This window comes from Rissa tridactyla, chromosome 2, assembly GCF_028500815.1.
Source record: "Rissa tridactyla isolate bRisTri1 chromosome 2, bRisTri1.patW.cur.20221130, whole genome shotgun sequence".
Classification (NCBI taxonomy): domain Eukaryota; kingdom Metazoa; phylum Chordata; class Aves; order Charadriiformes; family Laridae; genus Rissa; species Rissa tridactyla.
The window spans coordinates 55,329,668-55,355,469 of NC_071467.1; the positions used below are offsets into that span (position 1 = coordinate 55,329,668).

At 38.1% G+C, this 25,802-nt stretch overlaps 1 protein-coding gene across 3 annotated transcripts in view; it reads right to left on the reverse strand.

The window, feature by feature from the left end:
• Positions 1-25,802, reverse strand: part of LAMA1 (laminin subunit alpha 1) — a 108,618-nt gene that overhangs the window by 50,472 nt on the left and 32,344 nt on the right. For all 3 annotated transcript variants that reach the window (XR_008464753.1, XM_054190708.1, XM_054190709.1), the window contains exons 4-21: positions 23,567-23,809; positions 20,341-20,520; positions 17,556-17,645; positions 16,962-17,079; positions 15,706-15,884; positions 13,952-14,057; positions 13,332-13,492; positions 10,563-10,703; positions 9,442-9,615; positions 7,940-8,041; positions 6,980-7,191; positions 5,593-5,704; positions 4,583-4,693; positions 3,677-3,804; positions 2,979-3,065; positions 2,523-2,734; positions 1,921-2,027; positions 747-927 (exon numbers count right to left, since the gene is read on the reverse strand). Coding sequence is in view for 2 of the 3 variants with exons in the window: in XM_054190708.1 (XP_054046683.1) it covers positions 747-927; positions 1,921-2,027; positions 2,523-2,734; positions 2,979-3,065; positions 3,677-3,804; positions 4,583-4,693; positions 5,593-5,704; positions 6,980-7,191; positions 7,940-8,041; positions 9,442-9,615; positions 10,563-10,703; positions 13,332-13,492; positions 13,952-14,057; positions 15,706-15,884; positions 16,962-17,079; positions 17,556-17,645; positions 20,341-20,520; positions 23,567-23,809 (2,644 nt within the window). In the remaining variant the exon portion in view is untranslated. The remainder of the gene's footprint in view (positions 1-746; positions 928-1,920; positions 2,028-2,522; positions 2,735-2,978; positions 3,066-3,676; positions 3,805-4,582; positions 4,694-5,592; positions 5,705-6,979; positions 7,192-7,939; positions 8,042-9,441; positions 9,616-10,562; positions 10,704-13,331; positions 13,493-13,951; positions 14,058-15,705; positions 15,885-16,961; positions 17,080-17,555; positions 17,646-20,340; positions 20,521-23,566; positions 23,810-25,802) is intronic.

Consider the following 25,802-nt stretch of genomic DNA (forward strand, 5'->3'; position numbering starts at 1 on the left):
TACAAAATTTTCAGGACTGAAACAGTTAAAGGTACCTAAGGGATCTTCTATTCTTAGTAAAGACACAGTATATATGTTCCAAACCATAATCCTATCACATATTCTCACTGCAGATTCCATATTACTATACTATTTGAAGCATGAAAAAAAATGTTTCTGCCAGGTTGAAGAAATGGTAGACATTCCTTTAGCTATACTGTGTTGAAAAGGGCATCTTATTAACATCATAAATTAGGTTTTTTGATGGCATGTTCTCTGTTTGGGTTAAAATTTTCCTCTGTATCATGATTAAAATTTGTACACATCTAAGTAATAATGGGAAAATAGTCAATGACATCTTATCAAAGTATAAAATATATTTTAAAGAATTAAATGAAAAAAACAAGGTAAAAGTCTGTAAGAGTAGTAGCTCTGAACTTTTACAATTGCAGAAATAAAGAAGTTTCTATTCTATCTGAAGGACTGAAGGGTTTTGTCAAAAAAGAGACAAAGGAGCTATTGAGGATGTAGTATTTCTCTCATGCAACCTTTATGAGTTGTTATTTCATAGTCACCACCTTTCACAAGCACAATAAGCAATCAAAGAAATGTTTTGTTCCCTAGCTTAATCAAAGTATTAGGAGACCATTCTACAGATTTTTCTGTATAGTCATCAAAACAACTGACCTTTGACAGAGTTTAACATAAAATGTATTGCTGAAAGAAATTCCAGACAAATCCTGAAAGGATCATGGATTAGAGCTTACGTGTGCAGCCACCATTCTGGAACGTATGAAAGCCATGAGCACAACGATCGCACTTTTCTCCAGCCACTCCTGGTACACAGTGACACTGCCCCTGATGATTGCAGTCCTCGGAAACTGAGCCAAATTGACTGCAATTGCAGGGAATGCAGCCAAATCCAGTAAGCAGGCCATAATAACCATTCTATTGGACAGAAAGTAAATACATTTGAGCTATATTTCATAATTTTTTGAAAACAATATGATGTACACTCTTATTTTCTCTTATTTACTTTCCCCGCTGTCTGACCTGCATGAATACTGGGCAGCACTGTGTGACTGCTGTGGGAGAACTGCCTGGCCTTATGGCTTCACTGTTCCCAGCTATATGCAAGTATGCGTCTGGGTGAGAAAGTGAACACTGAAACACTCTCTTGGTCCTCCAATCTCATTAGTGAGACTTTATGTTTTAAAGTTTGAAGTTATTTTAATTTAAAGGCTTCCACGAGGTGAGGGTGGATTGTGCTGATCAGGCACAGATTTCTGTGAATGTGAATGAAAGACTAGAACAGAGCAGGTCAGTGACATCCTGTATATGTGGATTGAAAGGCATTCAGCTGGGCTGGCACAGGGGCAGTAACTGGGCACAGATTTCCTGCTCTGGTCTCTGAGGCAGTTCTACACTTAGCAAAGTCTGGGAACTGTTGTTTTGTATCACCCGTGAACATCTACTTGTTCTTGTAACAGGCCTGTCTAGCTGAATCCCTTTGGTGTTCAGCCATGAAGTATTTATTATCCCAAGCCACATTCTTCAGATATTCCCACTCCGCCTTCATTTTGCAGAAGCACAGCACTAAGATCCCTTCAGGTCTGTTACCAGTGTTCAGTTTGGTTTTTTGGTAAGCCAACATGACTGCATGCTGTCCTCAAGTGCAGCACTAGCCTGAACAGCCCTATACAGAAGGGTGCTGAGTCAACTATATAGCTTTGCATCTGCAAAGAGCACAGGCAGAGTAATTTGCAACCGCAAAAGCTTGTGCAGACAAACCTTCGGTCTCTGCTCCAGCAACTGAACCCCTCTCCCCTCAATATAGTTGCTGCTATTCTCTGTATCTGTTCTAATCAATATCTATAAATAAACACGAACACCAAGATACAAGAAAATGCAGGTATTAAAAACAGGCAAATATTTGCTTACCAAGCACTTATCACATCTTTCTCCGATCACATTTGATTTGCACTGACAGAAGCCTGTCTCATGATGACAAGTACTCGAAAGGGAACCATTCACATGGCACTCACAGGCTTATGTTTAGACAAAAAGAAACCAAATAAAAAAATTATTAATGTCTATCTGTGTGCCTTCTTCACTATATAGAATTACTATTTGGTATAAATGTGTGTTTCACCTTTTATATCCCATAGTTAATACACTACAGTAATACCTGTACTACACATTTGGGCTAAAAGATAGAAAAAAAATCACCTCTGTGAACAGATACATTTGAGAAGTTTGTTTCTTCCAGCCCTATATGTAACATCCAGAAGTAGGAAATGTCTACAGCAAGTCACAGCATCAAGCAAGCCAGTAAATTGTAGGAATATGAAGTGTCAGACCCCAGCATAATACAATCCTTCCTCAGGCTAACGCAACCCCATAGTTTTCAACTGCACTTGCCAACTCACAACTTGGAGGTTAACTCGTTCAGCAAAGTTACTTGTCTCCCTATCCATTCTACTACATGCACACCACATTTTTGTGCTCTTTAAATTTTGAGAGTAACAATAATATCTTATTACCACGACAGTTTTTCTCAATCACTGCATTGCCATAATACCCCTCAGCACACTTTTCACAGTGGTGACCTGCTGTGTTCCCCAGACATTTCAGGCATTGTCCTGTGAAGGTATCACAGTGGTCATCTTCTTGTGGGTTTACATTGCCATTGCATTCACAAGGAGTACACGATTGTCCAGGCACGAGTGGATTTCCATAGTAACCATTAGCACACCTGCACCAGAGATTAAAAACTTCATCAGCTGGAATGCAGTCATGTCAAACACTCTCCTCACCCAAGGGAGTATTTCCTATTAATTTTTTATCTAAAGTGTCTCTGTATTACAAGCAAAGACAAATGGGAAGGAAAATTTTATTAGGAATGTTCTGTACATGTGGTATGAACAACGCAAGGCATGTAGGATGATGAACAGTTAGTTATGACAATGATATAGATACTTTACCCAAAGCATACATACCTTTCACACTGAGAACCAGTATAACCTGGAAGACATTTGTCACAGACAATTCCACCTCCTTCACTCAGCTGGCAAGTAGGACTGAAACTAACAACAATACGTATGGCAGTCAGTATCAATACACAGAATCACAAGACTTCTACAAACATTTAATATCCACCACTCACGCCCATGCACCTATCTATAAAACAATGTGGTTGCAAATTTTTCTAGATTAACATCAATGCTTTAAACATTACAAAATGTCAAATAAAGCTGTCATTTTCAAAATCTCTTATTGAGGTTTTTTTTCTTTTAAAGGAAAGGAAGATTTTAAAAATTCCTAAGAACCTGGCCCTCACTCTAGCAAATCTGTCCAATTTCTGCACCGAGCTCCTCTTTTTCACATGCAACACTTCTGCCCTTATACTGTTTTCTGAAACAACATGAAAGATAACGGTGATTTTGCTGCCAAGGATAGGTCAAAGAATTACTTTTACCCTTCATGTACAAATTGCACCAGTTCACTCAGCCTGTCTTAAGCTTAGTCTATACATTGTCTACCTGGAAAAACAACGTTTCTATAAGACAGGCTCAAATGAAAAGGGAGAAAAAAAGTCCTTCTCTCTCTCTCCATCAGATTTCTTGACATTTTTTTCTTCATCTCACTTTCTGATTTTGCTGAAGATGCAAAAGAAAGTCACACATAAGCAGCTTACTTGTTCGCAGCAGAACTCAGAGGACATGCACAGGGCTGGCAGTCCTCCGAAGTTCCTTGGGATGGACTTCCATAGAAGCCAGGCAAGCACTGATCACAGAAAGGTCCTGTTGTGTTGTGTTGACAAGCCTGTGAGACATGGAAAAAATCTTTTCGTGTTTACTCTTGTTTTTTTCAGCCCCTGAGGGATCCCTGCAGAAGTCTGCATGCAGTATAACATTCCAGGTGACAGCATGAAGAACAGAGTAGAACTTTGAAAGTAAGTGGGGGTTTTTTTCCGAGTTGTAACAACAAATTCTAATTTTTCTTTCCTACACTTTAGAATATACTTTACACCATGAAAGCAGCCACATTACTCATATGCAAACTTAAAACATATTTTGCATATTGCACACATTTGCAGTAACAAACTTCTTACACATTTCTTACTGGTGTTTAGCCATTGTATTTCTGTGACCTTTAAATTTCAGAAAAGATCTGAGAGCTAAATTCTCTCTTCAGAAGGTAATGTGTAATTTCAACTGATGTCAGTCATGAGAGATGCACATATACCTGAAAACAAATATTCACCCAAAACACTGCTTAATTTTGTTAATTTCAGGAAAAGTTTTATTGTCACCTGCAGCAAGCAGAGTTAAGATTTTTATCAGCCAGTATACGGTGACATTTTTATTTTGGTTCTAATTATTCCCCACTTGAAACAATAAACTGAAAAAAACCTTTACTGGAGAACAATTTAATGGAGTCTCCTGAACATATTCTGAAGTAAACAAGGAACAGCAAAATAAACACTTGGTACCCATAGCTTGAAATTTATGTACACTGTAGACCTGTCTCCCACAGCCAAAATGCTCTCCTAACTCCTAAACAGATGCTTAAAACACAAACACTTGGAAGGATGACTTACAAAGCAAACACCATGAATATCACACTCAGTTGCATGCTCATTGCATTTGCAGGGTTGACAAATACCTCCAAAGAGTATTCCATCCACACGGTAGTACCCAGGGAGACAGGACTGAAAAGAAACGAGGGTAAAAAAGCAGTAGCATTATGTATGTTAAAAGTACACATCAAAACATTTTCAAAGAGCCCACTTTGGACCACCCACAAACTCATTCACATTGTGGTAACTGAATGCTCTTTCAGCTCTATTTATGTCACCGCAGCTCTTTTCTGGTGGTTGGTTTTTACTTGCACTGGATAAAGTGGATAGAATTAACTCCATGAAACTTTTGATTCAGCCCTTTGTCCCCTGGAGGCACATAAGTTAAGTTTTGTGCAGTTGAACATGTGAAGTTCTTTATTATGGGACAATAAAAAACAGATGTTCTACCTCCTCTGCCGAATCATTAACGATGCTATGGCACAAGGCTTCATACTGAAATTATTTGTCAAAATACTTCCTGCTATTTTGCAGATGGTGCTCTGCCTCGGCAATCCACTATTCACAGATATATAAGACACCACCTTGTGAGACACATTTGACCCTTGTGGGATCTTCCAAAGGCTAGCATTCCTCCCTGCTAAGATTCCTTATTGCCTCCATAAACCTAATGACATAAACCAGAAATAAACCGTACACGATTCAGATCCAGGAAAAGTGCTATTAATGAGTAAGGTAAGCTCAAAACAGCTTCACAGAGCTTTTACAGCTGCTCCCTCTGCAACACTGATGTTATAAAGTATATCATCATATTTTAGTGCTACCGAATAGAATTCGAGAAATAAGTTTAAAATCCCATTTAGTGTATCTGGAAGAAAATATCTACAGTACTTTGTACAGTATAGTAGACAGCATTTCACCACAGAACATAAACATTTATGGCAGTATAATTAAAGGCAGCCTGCCTTTAAAACCTACACACTTTCAGATAGGAGATAATTTTACACACATAAAACACTGTAAGAGGTTACCTCACAGGATATTCCTGTGTAACCTTGAGGACATTCACAGAATTCCACATCTGGTGCCGAAGAAAGATCTATAACATTTGCACTTGCAGTATCCAGGGTCACAGAGTCCAGCCTAGGATCAAGCATGAAAACATCACATCGTTTGTTTGCCCAAACTTGATTTTGAACAGGATAGTTTGCTTCTAGGGGAGTAACACTGCTGAGTGCTTCTCCCTGGCACTGACAGCTGAGGAACAGGCACAAATCTTAGCTGTAAAAAGACTATTTACAATTCTGGGAGTAGATGTGTCCTCGTTCTGTTATCGTTATTGTTACTACCTTCGTCTCTTCTCCTGTAGAGAGGTTTAAACAAAACCTTCCCTTTCTGTCATGGTATCAGAGCTATATTGGTGGGGCAGTCTTCTATTGCTGTCCTGAAATAAGACAGCTTTACTGCACCATGTCCAAAATAGCCATGTATCACGCGTGGGTAGGTAGTGAGAAACGGCACCAGTTCATTGCTGATGCACAAAACAGAACAAAGCAAAACCTTTTACTACAAACAATGGCACTTTGCAGCAGAGACAGACAATCTTCTCAGCCACAGGTAAAATGATTTAAATAAATCTTTAGAAACATTACAGAAAGATGAACACACTATCCCTAAATGGACATAAATATCACCACTCCTCAAGGGTACAAAAGGGCACAAAGCAAATTTGGTATCAACAGCAATGTTACTGACATGAAATGATACCAAATCAGGGAAAGAGGAAGGAAGGCTAAGGGAATTAAGTAAAGAAATCATGAAGCACTGGAACTGATTCCCTTGAGACCAATAAGACTTTATTCTTGTATATCTTGGAGAACAGGTAAAACAGAGATCTGTAAGGACTGATGCAGATACTGCTAATGCTGACGGAGACTATGGAATGACCAGTTAATCCGTTCCAACCCAATTTTCCTATTAAGCACTCTCTTAGAGATGAGCATCAGTAATATCTACAGACATTAAAAGAAATTACAGACAATGTCTTTACTGGCAGGTTTTCAATAGTCAGTGATGGATTAACTTGCAACATACCAAAATAAGCATACTGTTGTGAGTTTCGGAGCTATTTCCCTCTAACAAAGCTGTCATTGTAATGAAGCTTTTATGCAGTACTCCTTTAAAGCTGAAAACAATGTTACTGCTATCAGATATCTTTAAAACAACCAAATGCCCTTTTCCACACATTCCACATGAATGTATCTGGGGAACAATACCGGTCTTGAGAAAATTCAATAATTTTTTTTTTTTCTAGAAATTATTAATATAAAACTTGAGGAATACTGCTACTATGAATAGTGTTTCATATGCACAAAAAATATAGTATATAGATTAACTTGAATATTTTCTCTCCCTTACCTGTACACAGCTTTTTTGGCAATGTTGTAGTTGGCCCTGATCAGAAGATGGGTCATGTTTACCAGAACAGTCATCAACCTTTCCCGGTCTATAGCTTTTTTTGTATTGAAGTCTATGAAATTCTCCGCTATAAATCTCACTGCATTAGAGTATTCCTCATATGGCTGTAATGACAAGCCTGCTGCTCTTGTACTCAAAATCTGTCCATTACCCTGAAATTGAAAGAGAGAGAAAACATTTTCCATATTTGCATATAAATTTTATTTAGCAATTAAATTTAGTGTCAGATATACATCCAGTAACACAGAAAAGAGGCAATCAAACTAGATTTCTTGCACTAGAAAAAAAAGTAAGTAAAAGGTCTGCATTTTCCATGGCTTCAGGAAGTCTACAATCACATTTTCTTTTGGTTCCGAGACTTCAGAAATATTTGATTTTCTTTTGGAAAGAAAATTAAATTAAATTTCAAAAAACAAACTCCTCTACAAAACGGAATCTCCTTTCTCCTTTGTTCTATTGCTAAGAATGTTTTACAAAATAATGCTTTTCTGGAGGTGATTGGATTCAATATAGAGCCTTACTTTTTAACTGCAACATAAAACATAAAAAGTAATCAGCAAGAACACTCATCTATTTCATAAATATAAGTCCTTCCAGCTTATTGTAGTTTCTTTTGTAAACAGAACTTTGTGCATTCGGTAATGAACACCTCACCCGTTTACATAAAGGTTTACAATTCAGCTATTTATCATTTAAAACTAGTATTGTACACCTACAATTTCAGAGAAATGGATCAGAAAATCAGAGAAATGAGTAGTAACAAAATCTTGGTAGTGACTTTTAAGAAGGGACTTAAAATCAACAAAACTACTACTGTAGAAATATAATATTTTGGTTTTTTAACCCCTTCATAGATTCCTAATAATGTCTGAATAGTAACAAGCTGAAAGAAAAATCCACCTGAATGATGACATCCACACTAGATACTATATCACTGTCCACACTCTCCATTGGAATGTCATAAGATACCGTATACTTCAAGTCTCCACCAAAAGCTGTGAGCTGAAATAACAAAAAGCAAAGTCTTAGCAACACGATAACCTCCAACCAACACAAAGAAGTGGCATGGGACAGTACAATGTTGAAATTATATGAGTACATAGGCTTACGAATACAACTTTCCAGTGAAAATTTAACACGCTGTGTGTATCAGCACAGGGACAAGCACTGGCTTGTTGCTGTGCAGGTGGGGGAAAGCTAACTGAAGGCTCTACAGATGATTCAGATAAGTGCCTTCATTGAGTGAAACACCTACAGGACTTTTAACAAACAGCAGAGGTTTACACTACCATTCTAGACAAGGGGCACAGCATGTTGGAGTTAGTCACAATCCATATTCTACCTTTCAGGCTCCTTAGCCCCACAACTGCTGCTGACTACTTCAAAGTAAGTTTAAGAGTGGTACCAAGAGTTAGACCTATATTAAGTGGATAGGAGATCAGAATTTGAGTGAGCGCTGTGAAACTACTCCTTAATGTTACACTTCTGAGACTTGTGTTCATTTACTGTGTGACCATACTAAGAAACGGGGCTGCATGGGCAAAGAGACTGGACCAAAAATAGATAAAGAAGTGAGGTTGCAAGGTCCCCTCAGCGCTTAAGAGGCCACAGCTGAAGTTCTGAGTGCAGTTCTAGAAAGAGCCCAGCAAAGGGCTACTAAGATGATTAAGAGCCTGGAGCAACTTTCATATGAAGAAAGACTGTGAATACCAGGATTGTTCAGCCTAGAGAAGGCTAAGGGGGATCCATCAATGTATATAAACACCTGAAGGGAAAGTACGAAGAGGACAGAACAAGGCTCTTTTCAGTGGTGCCCTGTGACAGACAGAACAAGAGGCAATGGGCACAAACTGAAACACTGGAGGTCCTCTCTGAATATCAGAAAACACTTTTTTACTGTGAGGGACACCAGTTGCCCAAAGAGGCAAAAAATGGGAGACCCAGAGCTTTAGGTAGCAACCAGGGCAAAAATTAACAACTTACTGGTTGGAAATTAATAAATGCGAAATGGGAGATGGCCAAGAGGCAGGTAGGAATGTGATGATCCTGTCTACCATATTGGACGAGGTGTGAAGGGTGTAAGCTTTGGGACAGGAGCCAAGAGTATGGGGAATGTGAGCATATAAATTAATAACAGTCAAGAGAAACAAAAGACAGATTATATTGTGTCAAAGATAGGCAGAGAAGAAAGTGGGGAGATGAATGAGCTGACAGAGCAAGAAGAGGATACTGCGAATGTCTGGTCAGGAACACTATGATTTGAAGAGCAGAGATAGACTAGGAAGTCTGGTAATGTTGGGGTTTATGTATAATTTTTAATGACAAACTATACATTTAGAGCAATATGGTATCATTAAAACAGAGAAACTTTGAAGGACTTTTGGATCTAGCTAAGAACTTACTTTATTTCCTAGATATGATTCAGGTGCTGACCAGTAATAAGTATGTTTCAGTACTTTCACAGCATCAGAGTTGTTAATACTTATTTGACGGGGTCCATCAAATTGGCTTCGCTGTGGTTGCACGCTCTTTGCATTATACAGATCAGTAACAAGCCATCCAGTCATGTCTGATATCTGCAAGAAAGAATAGTAATATTAATGGAGTCAGGCTCTGTGTCACCGAGACAGAAGTCACTGAACTCAACCCCTCCCTAGATATTCATTCCAATTGATGGATCCGTAACACTTTCATTAACCCAGTCTGACATCCAGTACATGCAAATGTGCCACTTCATACTAGGATTGTCTCTACCTCTTTATTAGATGGGAACAAAACTATAATGAGTGTGATTTTCTTCCTCCCAATAAAATTAGCATTATACCTATGTAATTCCCTGAGACAGAATTACAGAACTTCAAGGGCTTTGAGGTCTCTCATCCCCATTTATGGGTAGGGCTGAGCTGCAGGAAAGTTAAATCCAGATTCACTGAAGAGGCAGAAGATGAGACAACTTTATTCTTCTCACTGAACAAGTTTTACACAAGCATTTTAGAATTTTGGTCAATATGATGTGTTTTTCTCTCTTATTTTTGGCACACAAAACAGGGGACTAAAGTGTGACTATCTCTGCAAAGATACGGAAGGAATTTGGTAGGAAAATAATGTCCCCAAAGCCCTCTAACTCAAGAAATGTCTATTCAGAAGTCAGTGATATTTATAATCACTCTGCTTTCTAAGAAAACGAGTATTGGCTACCAGAGGTCACTCTAGCCTTGCCCAATAGGTATGAGAGCAAGGAAACAGCACAAGCTAAGAAAAAAACCGCATTTTTCCAGTGCATTACTGCAGCCTGCACTGCCCAATATTTCTGGTATTACTGCAAGCCAGTAGGGCCAAAGCCTGCACTGAGATGACATGCTGACTACTTCAGAGTTGCCAAGTGACATTGAAAATCCATTCCTCTGTAAGGCAACACATGCCAGAATTTGGAGTTAACTTGGGTGCATGCCAAAGAGAAATATAGTACATTTTGCAGCTGCCGAGGAAAGAATATTAGGTCATGGACATAACATATAAATACCTGACTGATGGGCCATGTTAGGCTGTCACAGACATCAGAAACCCCAAAGCAGAAACACTCTGTGCAGCCCTGAGGATTTCTTTCTTGCAAATTGTAGAATCCTGGTTTACAGAGATCACAGTTTTCACCTTCTACGTTTTCCTGTCAATGGCATATAACATTTGTTTTGCATCAGCATTATTATGGTAACAAATACAGTGGATTAGACAGGATTTAAGCAGAACAGCATTCAGAAGCTTATAAAAGAAAACAGATTTCAGCACAGCAGGATTATTGAATAAGACTCAGAGCTTAAAACTAAAATTGATTGGAAAAATTCATCAGAGTTTGCCAGTTCATCAAAATCTAAACATGCCCTGGCAAGGGCTCTATTGCAGTGAAATTTCAGCACATGGCCAGGGTTTGAAAAACTTCTGCCAGCTTGCCAGTCTATTTCTCTCATAGCTTTAATTTGTAGCTCGCTCTGGAGAAATAAAAATTCCCGTGTTTACCAAATCCGCATAGTCTACATACATCATAGCTCACCTTTAAGGCCAGGCTCCTGGAGCTGCCACAACCAGCTTCAAGACAACAGTTCCTCAACCATCTATCAATGCTTAAACTGGGATCCTCACCACTGCTGCCACCTCTTCCTGGAGGAACACCACTTCCTCCTAATATGGCTAAGGTCCAGAAATTCCGACTCCAAAAGTAGAGGTGCTCTACTCCTTTAGCTCGTATCACTGGCCTGCTGCCTCCTTACCATGCAAATTGGGTACTTCAGAGCATACTGCTACATACCTCTTTCAATGTAGAATTTACAGGGAAAGAAAATACCCAAAACAGTGTACCAATTTTTTTTCTTGTAAAATTTGTACAGACAGTATGTAGTTAGTTATTCAAAAAGTTTAGACAATTGCTGCTGACAAGAGCAACAGTAGAGAAAATATTTGGTAAATGCCCACGAAGCTTTGTAAATAAAAGATCTCCATGGGTATTGCTATACAGAAACATTTCCCGGTGCCAGGGGCAAGTTTCTGACCATGTCCTAGCTTCATATCAGGACAAGACCTGGACTCACATCACTTCCCCATCTCAACCTTTGGTTTCCACTATGGGAAAACTCCACTACAGAGGCAAAGAGAACTTCACAGAGCACCCCACAAAGTTCCTTGATACATATGGTTAGGACACCAGGACTGCAGGGCATACAGGGATGCATACCTGCCTTGCTGTTTTGAAGAGGCCTGTATAAGCTCTGCATTGCAACTTGAAAAGCCTGTGGACCAAATTCTGCTTTCAGAAGCAGTTACCAGAGTAACTTCACTTCAGCCCCAAAAGAATCACTACAGATTCCACTTACTTCAGATTTGGTCCCATGGAAATTTCAGGCTTACCAGAGAGAAATCTGAGGCCTTTGGTGGCAACACTACCAACTGTCTTCTGGTCCAGTGTATGGCATATCAAGTTTACATAATACCACTCTGAACAGGTAGGTTATTTGCTTTTGTAAGCAAAGTACAAAGCGTTTTTTGCAAACTGTATGAAAGATTTATGATCCTCAGCTCTCATTCAAAGGCTGAAAATGACTGCTTTCTATTTGTTAATATCCAAACTTGGGAAAAACCTCAGGCAAAGGGCCTCCTGAGATAATGAGATTTTAAAATCTTGGAATTTTACAGAAATAATATTTCTATGCTGTTTTTGCCTTTTTTATTTTTCAGTCCTCAGGATGCACTTGGATCACACATTCACTCTGTCTCTAACATTATTAGACAGAAATTATCATTTCTTTCTTGAAGAAAAATAAAATTTTTTACCCAATGACTATACGTCAAGAGGTGTGTTTCACAAAAGATCACTCTTTTCGAAATTCAGACTATAAAAGGAATAGCTTGCACTACTGTGTTCACAGAGCCTGCATAGGCTTAGAAATCCTGTCTTCTTCATTTGATATTTGGAGCACGTAACTTTTCTCCTTCCTTGCTTTCACCTCTTTAGGTGGGCCACTGGCTCAGTGATCTGGCTCAAAAATTCTGTATGCCAGGCTCATGCCCACAACAGCACTGAAAGGGGACAGTTTCTGGTTCAGTTTATACTGAAATTTTCACCAGTTAGCTGCATCGGCCAGTATAGTGTTACTCTAGCTCAAAATCAGGCAAAATAGTTTTATCTCCTTTTTCGTATTTAAATTGGCCACTGGTGCTATTTCTTTCTTCTAGACTTTCATTATTTATATGTTTGATAAATCATGCAAAAGGACTAAGAAGTTTCAGAAAAATTGTGAAACAAACCACATTTTTTTTGGCTCCTGTTCACTGTCATACTTGGCAACAAATATATAAACTACTAGCTAACATTTGGTACAGAAATTAAGTGTAACTCCTTTAAATATTGACACGCAGCTTTGTAAAAGTTCAGCAGAATCTACAGCTGCAAGATATTTCAAGAGGTTTGGACATCTACCAAAAAATAAAAGAAGGCTGCAAAACTGCTCTCTTTTTAACATTTTTATGGCTTAGATTTTGTAATCAAATAATTAAATCCCATTTCATATATACATCTAATGTAAGTGTTCCAATAGTTCTTTCCAAATATGCATGCTGTTTTTTCACACAAAGCAGATGTTATGAACATATCCTTTCTTTACAAAAAATCAGTGACTTTGAAAAGAAATATCAGCAGTCATCCCTAAAACCAAACCCAGCTAGGCATACTGTCAATTCAAGAGGAGTTTATGAATCAATACACAGATTTGTTTTTAAACAAAAATGACAGTTTAATACTCACTTTGCAAAGACAAGGCTCTGTGCATGGATCTTCATTAATGCTACCAATAAGGCTGCAGTTACAACGCAGGCAGTTTGGATAGCCCCGATACCCAAATGCACAGCGATCACATTTTTCTCCAGTGTAACCTTCTCGGCATTGACACTGACCTGGCCAAGTCCCTTGAAAAGCAAAAATACAGAAACAAATAAATAAGAGCAGTCAGTAGGCTGGATTCAAGATTTCTCAGAGGGTGCAAGTAATTTAAAATTCCTTTTTTATTACACTCCAAGTCATACTCCACACAGATACTTGGCATAATGTCAGTCTCACCATCTATTTTTCATGTTTAGAGTACCACATGCACAGAAACAGCAGCAAAATGGATTTTGTGACAGCCGTAACAGCATTCATAAACAACAGTATTAGATCTCAATCCATCACGTTGTTTTACACAGTTAGAGGCCACCATCCCCACACAAGGACACATTCAGGGACCTGACATACCTTAAAATCCTAAAAGTATGTTATGCCTCACCTCTCCTTCCTAAATATTTACTATTGTTTTGAAGTGGTACCTAACTGGCAAGAAATATATCCAGATTTGAAGTTTAGAGAAAAGGCACTTCCCGCTCCCTTACCACGCTGTGAGTCAGAATGGTGCTCATCTTTAATGCAGTTAGAACTCAGAGAGCCGAACGGGTCGCAGGCACAGGGATAGCATGGGTGATCTTCATAGGGAGAAACCTACGAACAAACGTTGTCTGTTAAACTCTCCAATTATTAACTGAGAAAAGTAATTTTACATTTGTTTCTTGTCTGGGATCACCAGAACTAATACGAATAAAGACTGGAAAAGCTAGTATGCAGCAATAGATCAAGGGACCATTTTAATTTTAGCAAACAGAAGATCAGGGGATTGCAGCCTAGAAAAAAACTTCAATGTGGGAACAAAATTTGATCTTCAATAGCACAGACAAAGGTACAGTAACTGCTAATGGCTGGAAGCTGAAGCCCGACACATTCAGAATAAATAGTTTTTTAATGTAACAGCAATTAACCACTGTGATGGTTTGCCAAAGATTATGGAAATGTTTAAGACAAGAATGGATGCTCTGGTTCAAAGAGGAAGGAAATGAAAGAAATCCTTGGCTCTGTGTTCAATGGGAGGGCAGATTATCTATTCATGAAGATTCATTGTGACTTCATGATCTATACATCTTTGAAATATAAGGCAACACAATTCATATGACAAGGATTTTATTTTCTTTCAGGGAAAATTTTCCTTTGAGGCACTTCAGATATAAAGCAAACCAGTAATGACCTCTAGATACACATTTATTGGCTACAAGTTGATTGAAGACTTCTCTTCAATGCTTCTTACAGCAAGTGAATCAGACAACCTCCCGACTCCGGTTTACTTCTTTGGATGAGCTGTACCTGCTGTCTAACCATACTCCTACAGACTCATCCTTGCTCTCTGCACCAATTTATCATAGAATCATAGAATGTGTTGTGTTGGAAGGGACCTTTAAAGGTCATCTAGTCCAACCCCCCTGCAGTAAGCAGAGACATCTTTAACTAGATCAGATTGTTCAGAGCCTCATCGAGCCTGGTCTTGAATGTCTCCTATCCAATGTCTTGAATTTATGCTAGATTTCTAAAGCATGGGTTTTCCAAAATATGCGTGAACTTGCCAAAGCAAGACCTTGTGGGGTAGAAGTTTAGTTCCGTTATGTCTCATTATACAGAGACCTCTAACATTGCAGGAAATTCATATGTTTAACTCCATTAGTCACATCTTAACGATGTCTTTTGTAGAGTTTAGGTCATTTTTCCAAAGAGCGACACTTGTCAATAAACTGGAAAGTACACAGGCTCAGCGAGCACATGTTCTACAATAATCATGTCTAGAAGAAGAATATTTATTGCAACATCTCATGAGACAAAGAGTCTGATCTTAGAATCATGTAATAGTCCGTTTTAACACTGGTTGAAATGGGCTGATATAGGATCGTACACAATTTTGACACTTCTGAAGACACTAAAACTTCAGTACTGGCACTTCTTAAAACTTTATCCACAGGAGAAATGGATTTCCTATCAGAACACCTACACTTTCACAGTAGGACTTCAAGTTTCATCTTCACTTACGCTTTTCCTCTCCAACTTCCCTCCCACATAACTGAACAAGCATTTTATGTTCTTTTCTGTAAGTTTTAGTGATATGTCATCTATTAAAAAAAACCCACCTCTATAGTTTTTAGCTATTCTGCAAATGCTAAACATATATATATATATATATATATATATTCATTACAATGAGCTGAAATACACATCATCATATCGTGTTGTAATTCACCAAAATGTTAGAACAGTATTTTCCAAATCTTACTTTGTGTGGTCTAAAATATCCATCAGCACACATTTCACAGTTGATCCCAGTAGTATGTTGAGTACAGTTTAAACACACGCCACCTCCTATATACTGGCCATGAATATCCATGCTCCTTTTCAGATCTGCAATACTCTGATTGTAATAACAATCTTCTGCTTTGTTATGACAGTTGCACTCTGAGAAGGAAGGGAAGAGACATCCTTTTTTTTTATTTACACTGTATAACATTTTCTATAACATTGACATTTTTCAAAGTGGAAAATCTAAGCAGAAGAGCATATCGATTCATCTCAAGTGCCTTTTTTCCCTTTAACCATGCTATATGCTTCAGCAGTCACGATACACTATATTTCTTAGCAAGTAAGCACACTTCAAAACCACTGTCACGACTTTAATAGCACCATTTTTAACAGTATTCTGTAGATACCACTAAGATGATCCTGTCAGGACCAATGTTAGTAGCGGTATGTGCTATTACCAATAACTGTTCTTTCATTGTCTGTCCTCTGGATTATGGAAGAAAATCTGCCTAATTCTTCCCTTATTGGTATTATGGACAAAAGTCTGAGAAGTCCACCATATCAGCACACGAGTATAAATTTGATTTAGGTTAGAAGATACTTCAGTCCAAACAGTCATAAACACCTACTTGTATAAAGACTTCAACTAAAGAGACTACTTTTCCATTTGCAACTGTACATTTTATCTAATTGTCTTAATTGTCTGCAGCTTGTGCCATGCATTAGCAATGTGAAGAGAGAAAACGCACTAACTAGCCCTAGCAACATATTCAGCTGTACTGGCACAGCTTAAGTCAGTCTACCAGACGATATGAAATTGGCCAATAAGGAGTTTCTTCCAAAACATTTGTTATCAGAACAAAGTTGTTTATCTGACAAAATTTATGATCAATGTAAGAAATTTGCATTTCAAGTAGCTAACAAAATGATTGATGCAAATCTGCTAGTTTTTACAGGAGCATAATAAATCCCTACGTCTCTTTGAAAAAGAGACTCTGAAAGCTTTACTACACGACAACTCCAGTAGCTAGGAAGTTATATTGGATAAAAAATTTAAAACAATCTCAACACTTATGATTAGAAGTGGGTCCTCTACCTTTATATAATCCCATAAAGACAGTTAATAGTTTGTGCTTTTTTCTTGGGAATTATTATAGATCTATATGAAAGGCAACCTCAAACAAGAACATAATAAGCCTTTATGAAACTAACTAAACCTCTGCGCATACTTACTCTCACATTTGTTCCCAGCAGAAATGGTTCCTGGTCGCCAAGGTTTCTGGTGGTAGCCTGGACAGCACTTGTTACAGCTCTCTCCACATGTGTTGTGTTCACACTGGCACTGCAATTTCTAAGAATAAAAAATTTGCTTTCTTGAAATATTTTTTAATGGATAATTTTATCAGTGTTGCCAAAAGCCTAATATCAGATTTACTCCAGAAAATGTCAAGACCCACAAATAACTCACAACTAGCATCAGACTGCTCAACCACGGTGTATCAACTATTGGGGAATAGCCTTTCTAGAACAGGAGGGACAAATCTCCTGTGTTGCAAGAGAGGCTATTTCTTGCTGTGCCCCTTGTTACAATTGTTTCAATTTAATGACAAAGAAAAAGAGGTTACTTTAAGAAAGTCACATTACCAGAGATCTAGATATGCTTACACATAAAAGGAAGAAAATTATCACAAATAATTTGTGTGCACCATATCATAAGATCTCTTTTAGTCTCCTCTTTCTCATTCTCCTTAGGCAAAGTACTTTTTTTTTTCTTTTTTAATTGGAAATGCTGTTTTGTGAAAATAAATCAATGAGATTAAAGAATACCTTTGTGATTTCATCCAGGGGGCAGCTTCGAGCATGGCCGTAACAAATACACATGCCACCAACAGAGATGTCCTTTATTGAATAGTAGTACTACAAAAAAAAAGTTGAAAAAGGGATGAATAAAATACATTTACATGTATTTACATCTTCACCTCTACTCTGGAAAATAAAATACTAGCATTCGACTATTCTGTGATTTGAAAAATGCCAAGAAAATAAAAGAAGCTTTGAACTTTTGCCACTTGGGGAAACCTTCCATTTTGTGAAAATTTTTTTCCCCGTATTTTTCCTCACTAGTATAAAATAATAATGGACTTTTAACTTTAAATAAGTATGCACAATTCCTCAGTTTAAGGAAAGACCACCAAATGTGACCTCAGCCAAAATTTACTTGTAAAATAATCCTTTTTTCACCCTGTAAGAAACCATGAAGCGTAATTGCTACATTTTAATTTCAGTCTGGGGAGTAAGAGTATGTTTCCTTAAAATGGGAACTCTGCTCTCCCTTAAAACCTGTTTGTGCACTTGCTTCCAGACCAGCTCTTTGCTACTAGTGTGTAGGCACTGTATTATTCCACCCAAATTCTTAGCTTAAAAATTGGTGATACAGCAGAGCACAATCCATTAATATTGCCAGGTGGTGAGAAAAAGCAACATACATAAGGAAAGGATTTAATTTTCAAGGCAAGGAAGAGGCAGGAAATGACCATCTGGGTTCAGTTACAGCTGCAACTATCAACATGGTTGGCCTGTTTGTATCCTGGGAAGTATGTACTACAGGGGAATGAAAAAGAAACACTTTTTGAGGATACTTCTAAGGAAAGAGTTCAAGACTGTCAGACCTAACAACCCCACAGTCATCTGGTTCAGGAAGAGGAGGTGGCCCTGGGTGGTCAGGCATGCTGACTCATGGACTGTTATTTCTTTGAAGGATCTTGGAACCAGAGCAAACTAGCCTCTTTGATTTCATACTTAATTTTTAATGTTTTAAATTTTTTATTATGTTTAGTATTTTAGTATTTTTTTAATCTCATGGATTTGAATTACAAAAAATATTCAAGGACTTACCATGAACAGTAAATCCTTAACTACAAAGAAGGAGGTCCAGCCTGAGAAAAGTAGGAGGACAAAAGCAGAGCTATATTTCTTAGTAACAGAGGGAGTTCACTACATTCCCTGCTTCATCTCCTTTGTCCTGTTTTCTTAAAACTCACAGTGCATGGCTCACAGCAGCTGTCTGCAGCTTGAAGCTGAACAAGAAACCAATGCTAATCAAATGCTACAGACAAATAAATACAATACAGAAATAAAGGTGCTGTTGAACACTTAGAAATCATCCCTTTTACAAGACCATGTACAAGAAACTGACAAAATTGGTATCAAGAACTGGATGTAAAGTCTTAAAAAACAATAAAAACACAATCCAGAAAGCTGGAAGTGATTACCTTAGTTGTAGTCGGTTGCACAGTGAGACATAAGGTGAGACATCAGGATTTGGGAACCCTGCCCAATAAAACCCAGGTCTTGTAAAGACGAAGATGCATAGCTTTTCATGCAAAACTGCAATAAGTTTTGCATGAAACTAGGTTGGGTAGTACTAAGCCCTGGATTGCACAACTGTGTGTGTTAGAAAAGCAATGGGAATGCTTGTCCTCAACACCCTTGTTTCACAGCCGTATGTTTGCATGCTTCCATGTTGAGCCTTTCTTTTTGGGGTGTATTTCTTCATATTACAATACTATCAACAGACCTAAATGTCAATTAGCCTGCTCCACAGGAACATCTCACTTGCTCAGACTGTGCGTTAACCATTTCCCTATGGCCAGCAAGTCACAGCTGGAGCAGCTGTCCAATACTCTGCACTTGCAGTCTAGCAATTCCCACATGGGGCAGATGGAACAAGTAGAACATCCGGATTTTACGCTCCAGAAATGCTGCAGCTGAGTGGGCATGTCCATGACTGGGGTAAGAGTGGGGCTGCTTTGAAAGTACCCACCAAATCCTGATCAAATCTAAATTCCTTTCTCCATTCTGTACCCAGCTACCCAACCAGACCTCACAGAAGCAGTGCCAATGTACACAGCAAAATGGCAAAATACAAAGCAGAAATACCGCAGGACAGTTAATTCATGGTAGGTACCATTATTAGGGGCTCCAACACTGAATTTCTCTGAGAGCTTGAATAAGTCAGCCCAAGTGCTTGGTGCCTCAGTTTCCATATCAAATGTGTAAAGATCAGTTAATACTCTCAGAATTCTATCGAAGTGTTTTGCATTATTATTAATTCATAGGCTTTAAAGCAATTGATTACAGCAGCCTTAAGCAATGAAGCAAACACTCATCAGACATCAAAATTCTCACTTGCAAGGTTTTCAAATAATTATTTTTATGAACCAGAGCACTGGGTCCTGAAATCATTGATACACCAGAAAAGGTACTGCAGTTGCACCAAGAGCAATCTAAGTGACATTTCCATCAACCAAACCATATTTTTTATTTTGATGATAAAGTATTATAAACACTGTTCCTAGCATAAGTCATTTACACAAACTAATAAAACAAAAAGCAAACAAATAAAAGCCAGTATCTAAAAAGCATTTGTTTGAAGTTATTTCTGACAAGGTATTGTTGTTAATAATGTCAAAGGGAAGGCAATAATTATTTAACAACCTATCAAAACAACTCTGTGAATGGCAGGGATCAAGCATGGCCTCCTCCTCAAACAGATCAGAAAAGGCTCTCCCATCAAGTCACACTGAATACCATTTATGAACAATCAGCTTACCCTTCTGGTAACAATGGGGTCTAGTTCTTTAGGATCATTATGGCTGAGAGTCATGAGGTCAGCATTAAGAGTTCTAATACGTTGCAGTCGTAGGCGAATGTATCGTGCAGAAGTAAACTCCAAAAGCTTTTGTGAAGGATCATCAGCGCTAGGCCTACCGTTGATCAGTGACGTGTGAATCTAGAAAGAGGGACTAGCTTAATCATAAACATAATTGTGATTCATTTGCAACAACAAACATCTTAGTCTGAGAATTAAAAACATAGAACTTAAGCTTGTGTTCCAACAACATAGGATAGAGGGATGTTAAACTACCTGGAATTCTTTTTTTCTTCCCTATCCTCTACCTGCAGGTAGAATTCTTGCTTCCTGACTCACACAGTCCTGAAATCACCACTCATCATAGTCTCAAGTCTCCTGGACTTTTGTGGAGACAGCATAAAGAGAAAAGCAGTACCACAAGCTAGTCCTTCATTCCCCCAGTCTTCTTTCCTCTCCCTTATTGACATGGAACATGTAACTCTGGCCAGAAGTACAGTTTTGTCCTTACAGATTTCTCCTCCACAATTTGTAAAGATCTTATTGCAAAACATCACATGGCACATATGCTCAGCCTGGGGTCATTAATCCTATGCCTTGCTGGCATAGGGCTTCCCAATCAGCAAGGGGTACTCAGTGATATGACAGTGCAGTGGGAAGCCACAACACATACGACAATTGAAAACAAGGGGCTCCCACCACAAACCAGCCCATCTGGCCTCCATCTTTCTTGTGCAATCCCAATTGACCCCACTAAGAAGGCTTTTGGTAAAAGCTGCACAACTTATTCTGGCAACAGCCCCTTCCATCTTTCCAAAGCAACTTAGGAACACACAAGGAGTTCCTGCTCCGTTTTATAAGACAAACTGAAAAATGAGCCACAAATGAAAGGTAAAGAGTTCACCCGGTGTCCACAACAAAAAAGGGGTCATGCTTTGGGCTTGTCAGCTACATTTTAGAGTGCATGACTTATTCTCATTTATGAAGACTAATTTTGTCTCATATACTACTCTTAAATTTATAGTTTCAACTTTGTCCAGTACTGTCAAGTCGTTCCTCTGAAAATATTTCTAAATATTAAAGATGTTTTAATTATTATTTTTTTAAAAATCTTAATTCTGTAGTGGGTCTAGGAGCTTCCTAGACAGGAACCATGTTATTTCAAAGACATACAAACAGAGACTGGTAATGGAGTTCACACTCTCAACATTAAAATTTTGCCATTTATGAGTTATCCCCATTCCTTCTAAATATTCTAATATGCTGTGTTCAAAAAATTTCATTTTTATGATAGCCCATTCAGAAACTAACCATCATCAATTTTCCAACTGCAGAATAACAGTTATGAACCCAAAACTTTTACCAGATCCAATCCTGCAAATTAACACCACCTTATAATATTCAGCTCTCATAGAATCACACAGAATTCTTCTACTCCATTTCCTACCCCTAAGCAGAATTTGCAATACTTCTATTAGATGTTCTTGAAGACCACTGTTGGTAGTGATTCAACAATCCTCCAAGGCAATCTACTCCAGCCCTTTCTGGCTTTATAGTTAGAAATGCTCCTGGATCTCTAAACCATGTTTTCCTTGTTGCAATTTCAGACCACTTTTTCCATCCTGTTACAGACATGCAGAACAGATTATTCATCCTTGTACCCATGTTTTACGCAACTGAAGACGGAACATTTAGACATGTGGTCCTTTTACCCTACGAGTTCTTTCACACCAGGGTACTACAAGCTGACTGCAGAACACTGGGATACTAACAAATGCTGGACACAAGGCAGGTGCTTGTAAAGATCAGCTGCTCTGCAGGACTTCCTATAACCCCATACTTAAGTTCAATAGGTTGGCCAGAACCAATTACAGAGCAGTAAATACATATATTTTCTAAAGGGTGCCAAGATTCACTAATACAGATTGTGAGATACCGTGTGCAGGGAATATTCCTGTCTGTCTGCCATTCCGGCTATGAAGGAGCAGCCTACCTTTGTGAATGACAGTTTTTATGTAGTACGCGGCAATTTAATTCTGTCATTTTTTATGTTCTTATGTTATGTTTTTATGTTACTGCACTAAGAAAAAAAAGCAATGTTCTGGATAGTATCACCCAATTAATTCAGGGAAAATAAATAAGAAATAAATAAGAAAAAATTGTCACTAAACTGAATCTCTGGCATTCCTGGGTTTGGAGTTGTATGGCCTATCAGACATCAGGCGTACGTTACAAGAGGCATTGTTCGTACAAAGTCAACCTAAGGGCTTTCAGGCTGTGTGGAGAGACAGGTTAAGTTTCTTTGTCTGTTACATCTGATCTGTGGGGCACATGCTTACACCGCTGCAATAAACACTTGATTAAAGTGAATGGGATTTGATGTTACTGAATTTCATTGTTTTGTTCTTGCTGAAACATAGTTTTAAGTTTATGTAAAGAAGTTTGACACACTTTAGCCCTTAGCTGCATACGCTCCAGTCTTTTTTTAACCAAGAAGTAAAAACATATTGGCTTCTATTAAGCCAAGAGTTACTAGCATTCTCCATGGGATAACACTGCATTTATTATCATGCTCTTACATTATAGCATTCACAATAGAATAACCGCTGGTTTTAATGTATCATTTCATTATGTAGCTGCCTCTATGTAATAAATTACACAAGTACCATGAATAGAGTTTGTTAAAAGAAAGAACAATCAACAGTGAGGCTGCACAACTCGTAGCTCTTTTAATTATGCTACGTCCCTGAAAGAATGCCAAGGCCTGTTTAGGAGTTCCAGCTGTGCCGAGCACTTCCAGTGTTTGCAGCTTTATCTCACACAACCAGGTGTTCCTAACACAGGGGTTTTCTTTATTAAATGAAAAACCTGGCAAAACATAGAGCCTCTGTTATAGTCTTTCAGGATAAAGTAACTAATAATTCACAGCTAATAGCTACCATCAAATTATGCGGAGAGAACAAAGAGTTTAGTAACGGGAATATGTAGAGCCAAAGACATGTTTCATCCCAACATATAAAAGTTTACTATGCTGGTACGTAATGTAAAGATAGTATCATTAAAGAAGAATAACAGATCATCTGATAGTGCTGAGGGCGATGAACACTGTAACTGTAATCCAAATGTTTTCAAATTGCTATCAGTCCATGTTCTTGCTCACAAACCACAAGTGCAAAAACAAACATACCTCTCCATGTTCCAGGGGAACTAGTCTGGAATAATAGGAGGTGCAGATCACTTCATCGTCTCTCTTGTAAGTTGGCGGCCCAATTCTGGGTGTAATATTATAACGAGTTAAACATTCAGTATCGCTAATTGCATAGTACTGCCATGGTCTGAACTCTGTGCCATCTATGGAGCGTTCCAAAATCCAGTTTCCAGGTCGTGGAGCATTAGCAGCTTTGATGATGACATATGCAACTTGAAAGACCTAAAAAATGCACGAAGAAAATTTTAACACTTCACTGTGCTGTAAAAGATCACTGGAAGCCACTTGGGTACTAAACTTAAATTTTAAAAGCAGTATATGGTTTGCCTGGGAGAGGGTAAAATTTGGTACAGTGATTCTGGACAAAATTTTTGCATAAACTTTTGACAAAAGTCCAATCTAGTCTTTTACTAACAGAAATACGTATCGGTTTTTGTCAAAACTCTGAACATTACAACAAAACATTTGTTTATGTGACTAAAAAAAGACCAAATGTATTCAGTGCATCATTCTGTGTTAATGTAATAGCTGAAACCTGTATCTACACTGTACATTTCAGGATTACTTGCATATAACACTCTTTCTATGCGGTGTGCTATTTAGCTTTTCTGAACCACTGAGGGCTTCAAAGTGGGTTGTTTTTTTCAAAACAACTGCAGCCAAAACAACTCTGTTTCACATTTTAGCTGGTAGTTTAATCCTCTCAGTAATAGCATTTCTGATAAGCTTTTTACACCCTACCTTAAAAATCTCTGTGCATTCCATTTTCACCCTGTGTTAACGTTACTTAAGCAGAAGACTATTTACAGACACTGCTGAAAACACACAGAAACAAATAAGATGAATGTGACAAATACAACACGATAAACTTATTTAAGAATAGTAGCTCTTTTAAGATGTGTACTCTCTAAGCTATACAGGTATCTTGACTATTTTTTTAACAATCCTGGATCCTAAGTGAAATCCCCATCCACACAACAGCACTGTTTGGCACTTGTTTGAGTAGGCATGGCATTAAGTAAGTCGATATCACCTTTTAAATGACCTTGTCATGGCAGCTAGATAACCTGCACTGGCCCCCGACTAGCTTACAGCATTAGACACTAACACTGAAGTGCACTTATTGCAAAGCTACTATCTTCTTCCTTACCTAATACCTATTACATCACCTCATTTCAAAAGGCTGTCCTTGCAAATTGGTAAGACTTCTTACAGGAGTTTAATCCACATGTGGATGCCCACGTACCCATGAGTCAGGCCATTGAGGAACATCAAAACAATCAACAAGTAGATCAGGCTGCTAAAATATTACAGATGGATTTGGACTGGGAACATAAAGGTGAACTATTTTTAGCTCAGTGGGCCCATGACACTTCAGGTCATCAAGGAAGGGATGCAACATACAAACAGGCCCGTGACCAAGGAGTGGATTTAACCATGGACGCTATTGCGCAGGTTATCCACGATTGTGAAACACGTGCTGAAATCAAGCAAGCTAAATAATAATTTCATTATTTTCTTTTTTTATATATATCATTGTATTTTTTTTAAATTATTAATATTTTATTAAAGTAGTTTAGTTTCTTTTAAAGTCATAAGTCTCTTTCTCTCTGGTACTTTTCTCCCTGAAGGGAGCGGGTGGGGAGAGCATCTGTCATTCATTTCAGTGGCCAGTCCAGCCCAAACCACGACAATGTTTTACATGCACTATAGTATCAAGCCACATTTAGATGAAAAAAAAAATGCCATATTATTCCACCATCTCAGAGCTATGTACTCTCACTTGAGCAGACTGCCTGGTCAGCTGGTATAACCATCATAATTCCTGTCTGCATGTGCAGTATTAATATTGTGTTGAGCTCAAGTTTGCCACAACCAGTTCTTTCAGACATTTCAAATTTTATTTTTTTTTTTCCAGTACAGGTTAAAGTCAGAGCAAGAATAGTACCTGCTACATAAAAGCAGTTTTTGATTTTGTCAAATGAGGAAATAAACACACAGAGATAAATGGTAGTTGTACTGTGCATGCAATTCAGGAAACTACTTTTGAAACAAGACATTGTCTAAGTGAACAGAGCTTCGCTTAGGAGATCTTGCAGACATGAGAAGGAAAAAAATTTGGTGATAACGTAAATTAAAACATTATATTCACTTGGTCTGATTTTATTTCCAGGCACTTCAGTTTCAGCCTTTGAGATATCAAACACAAACAGAA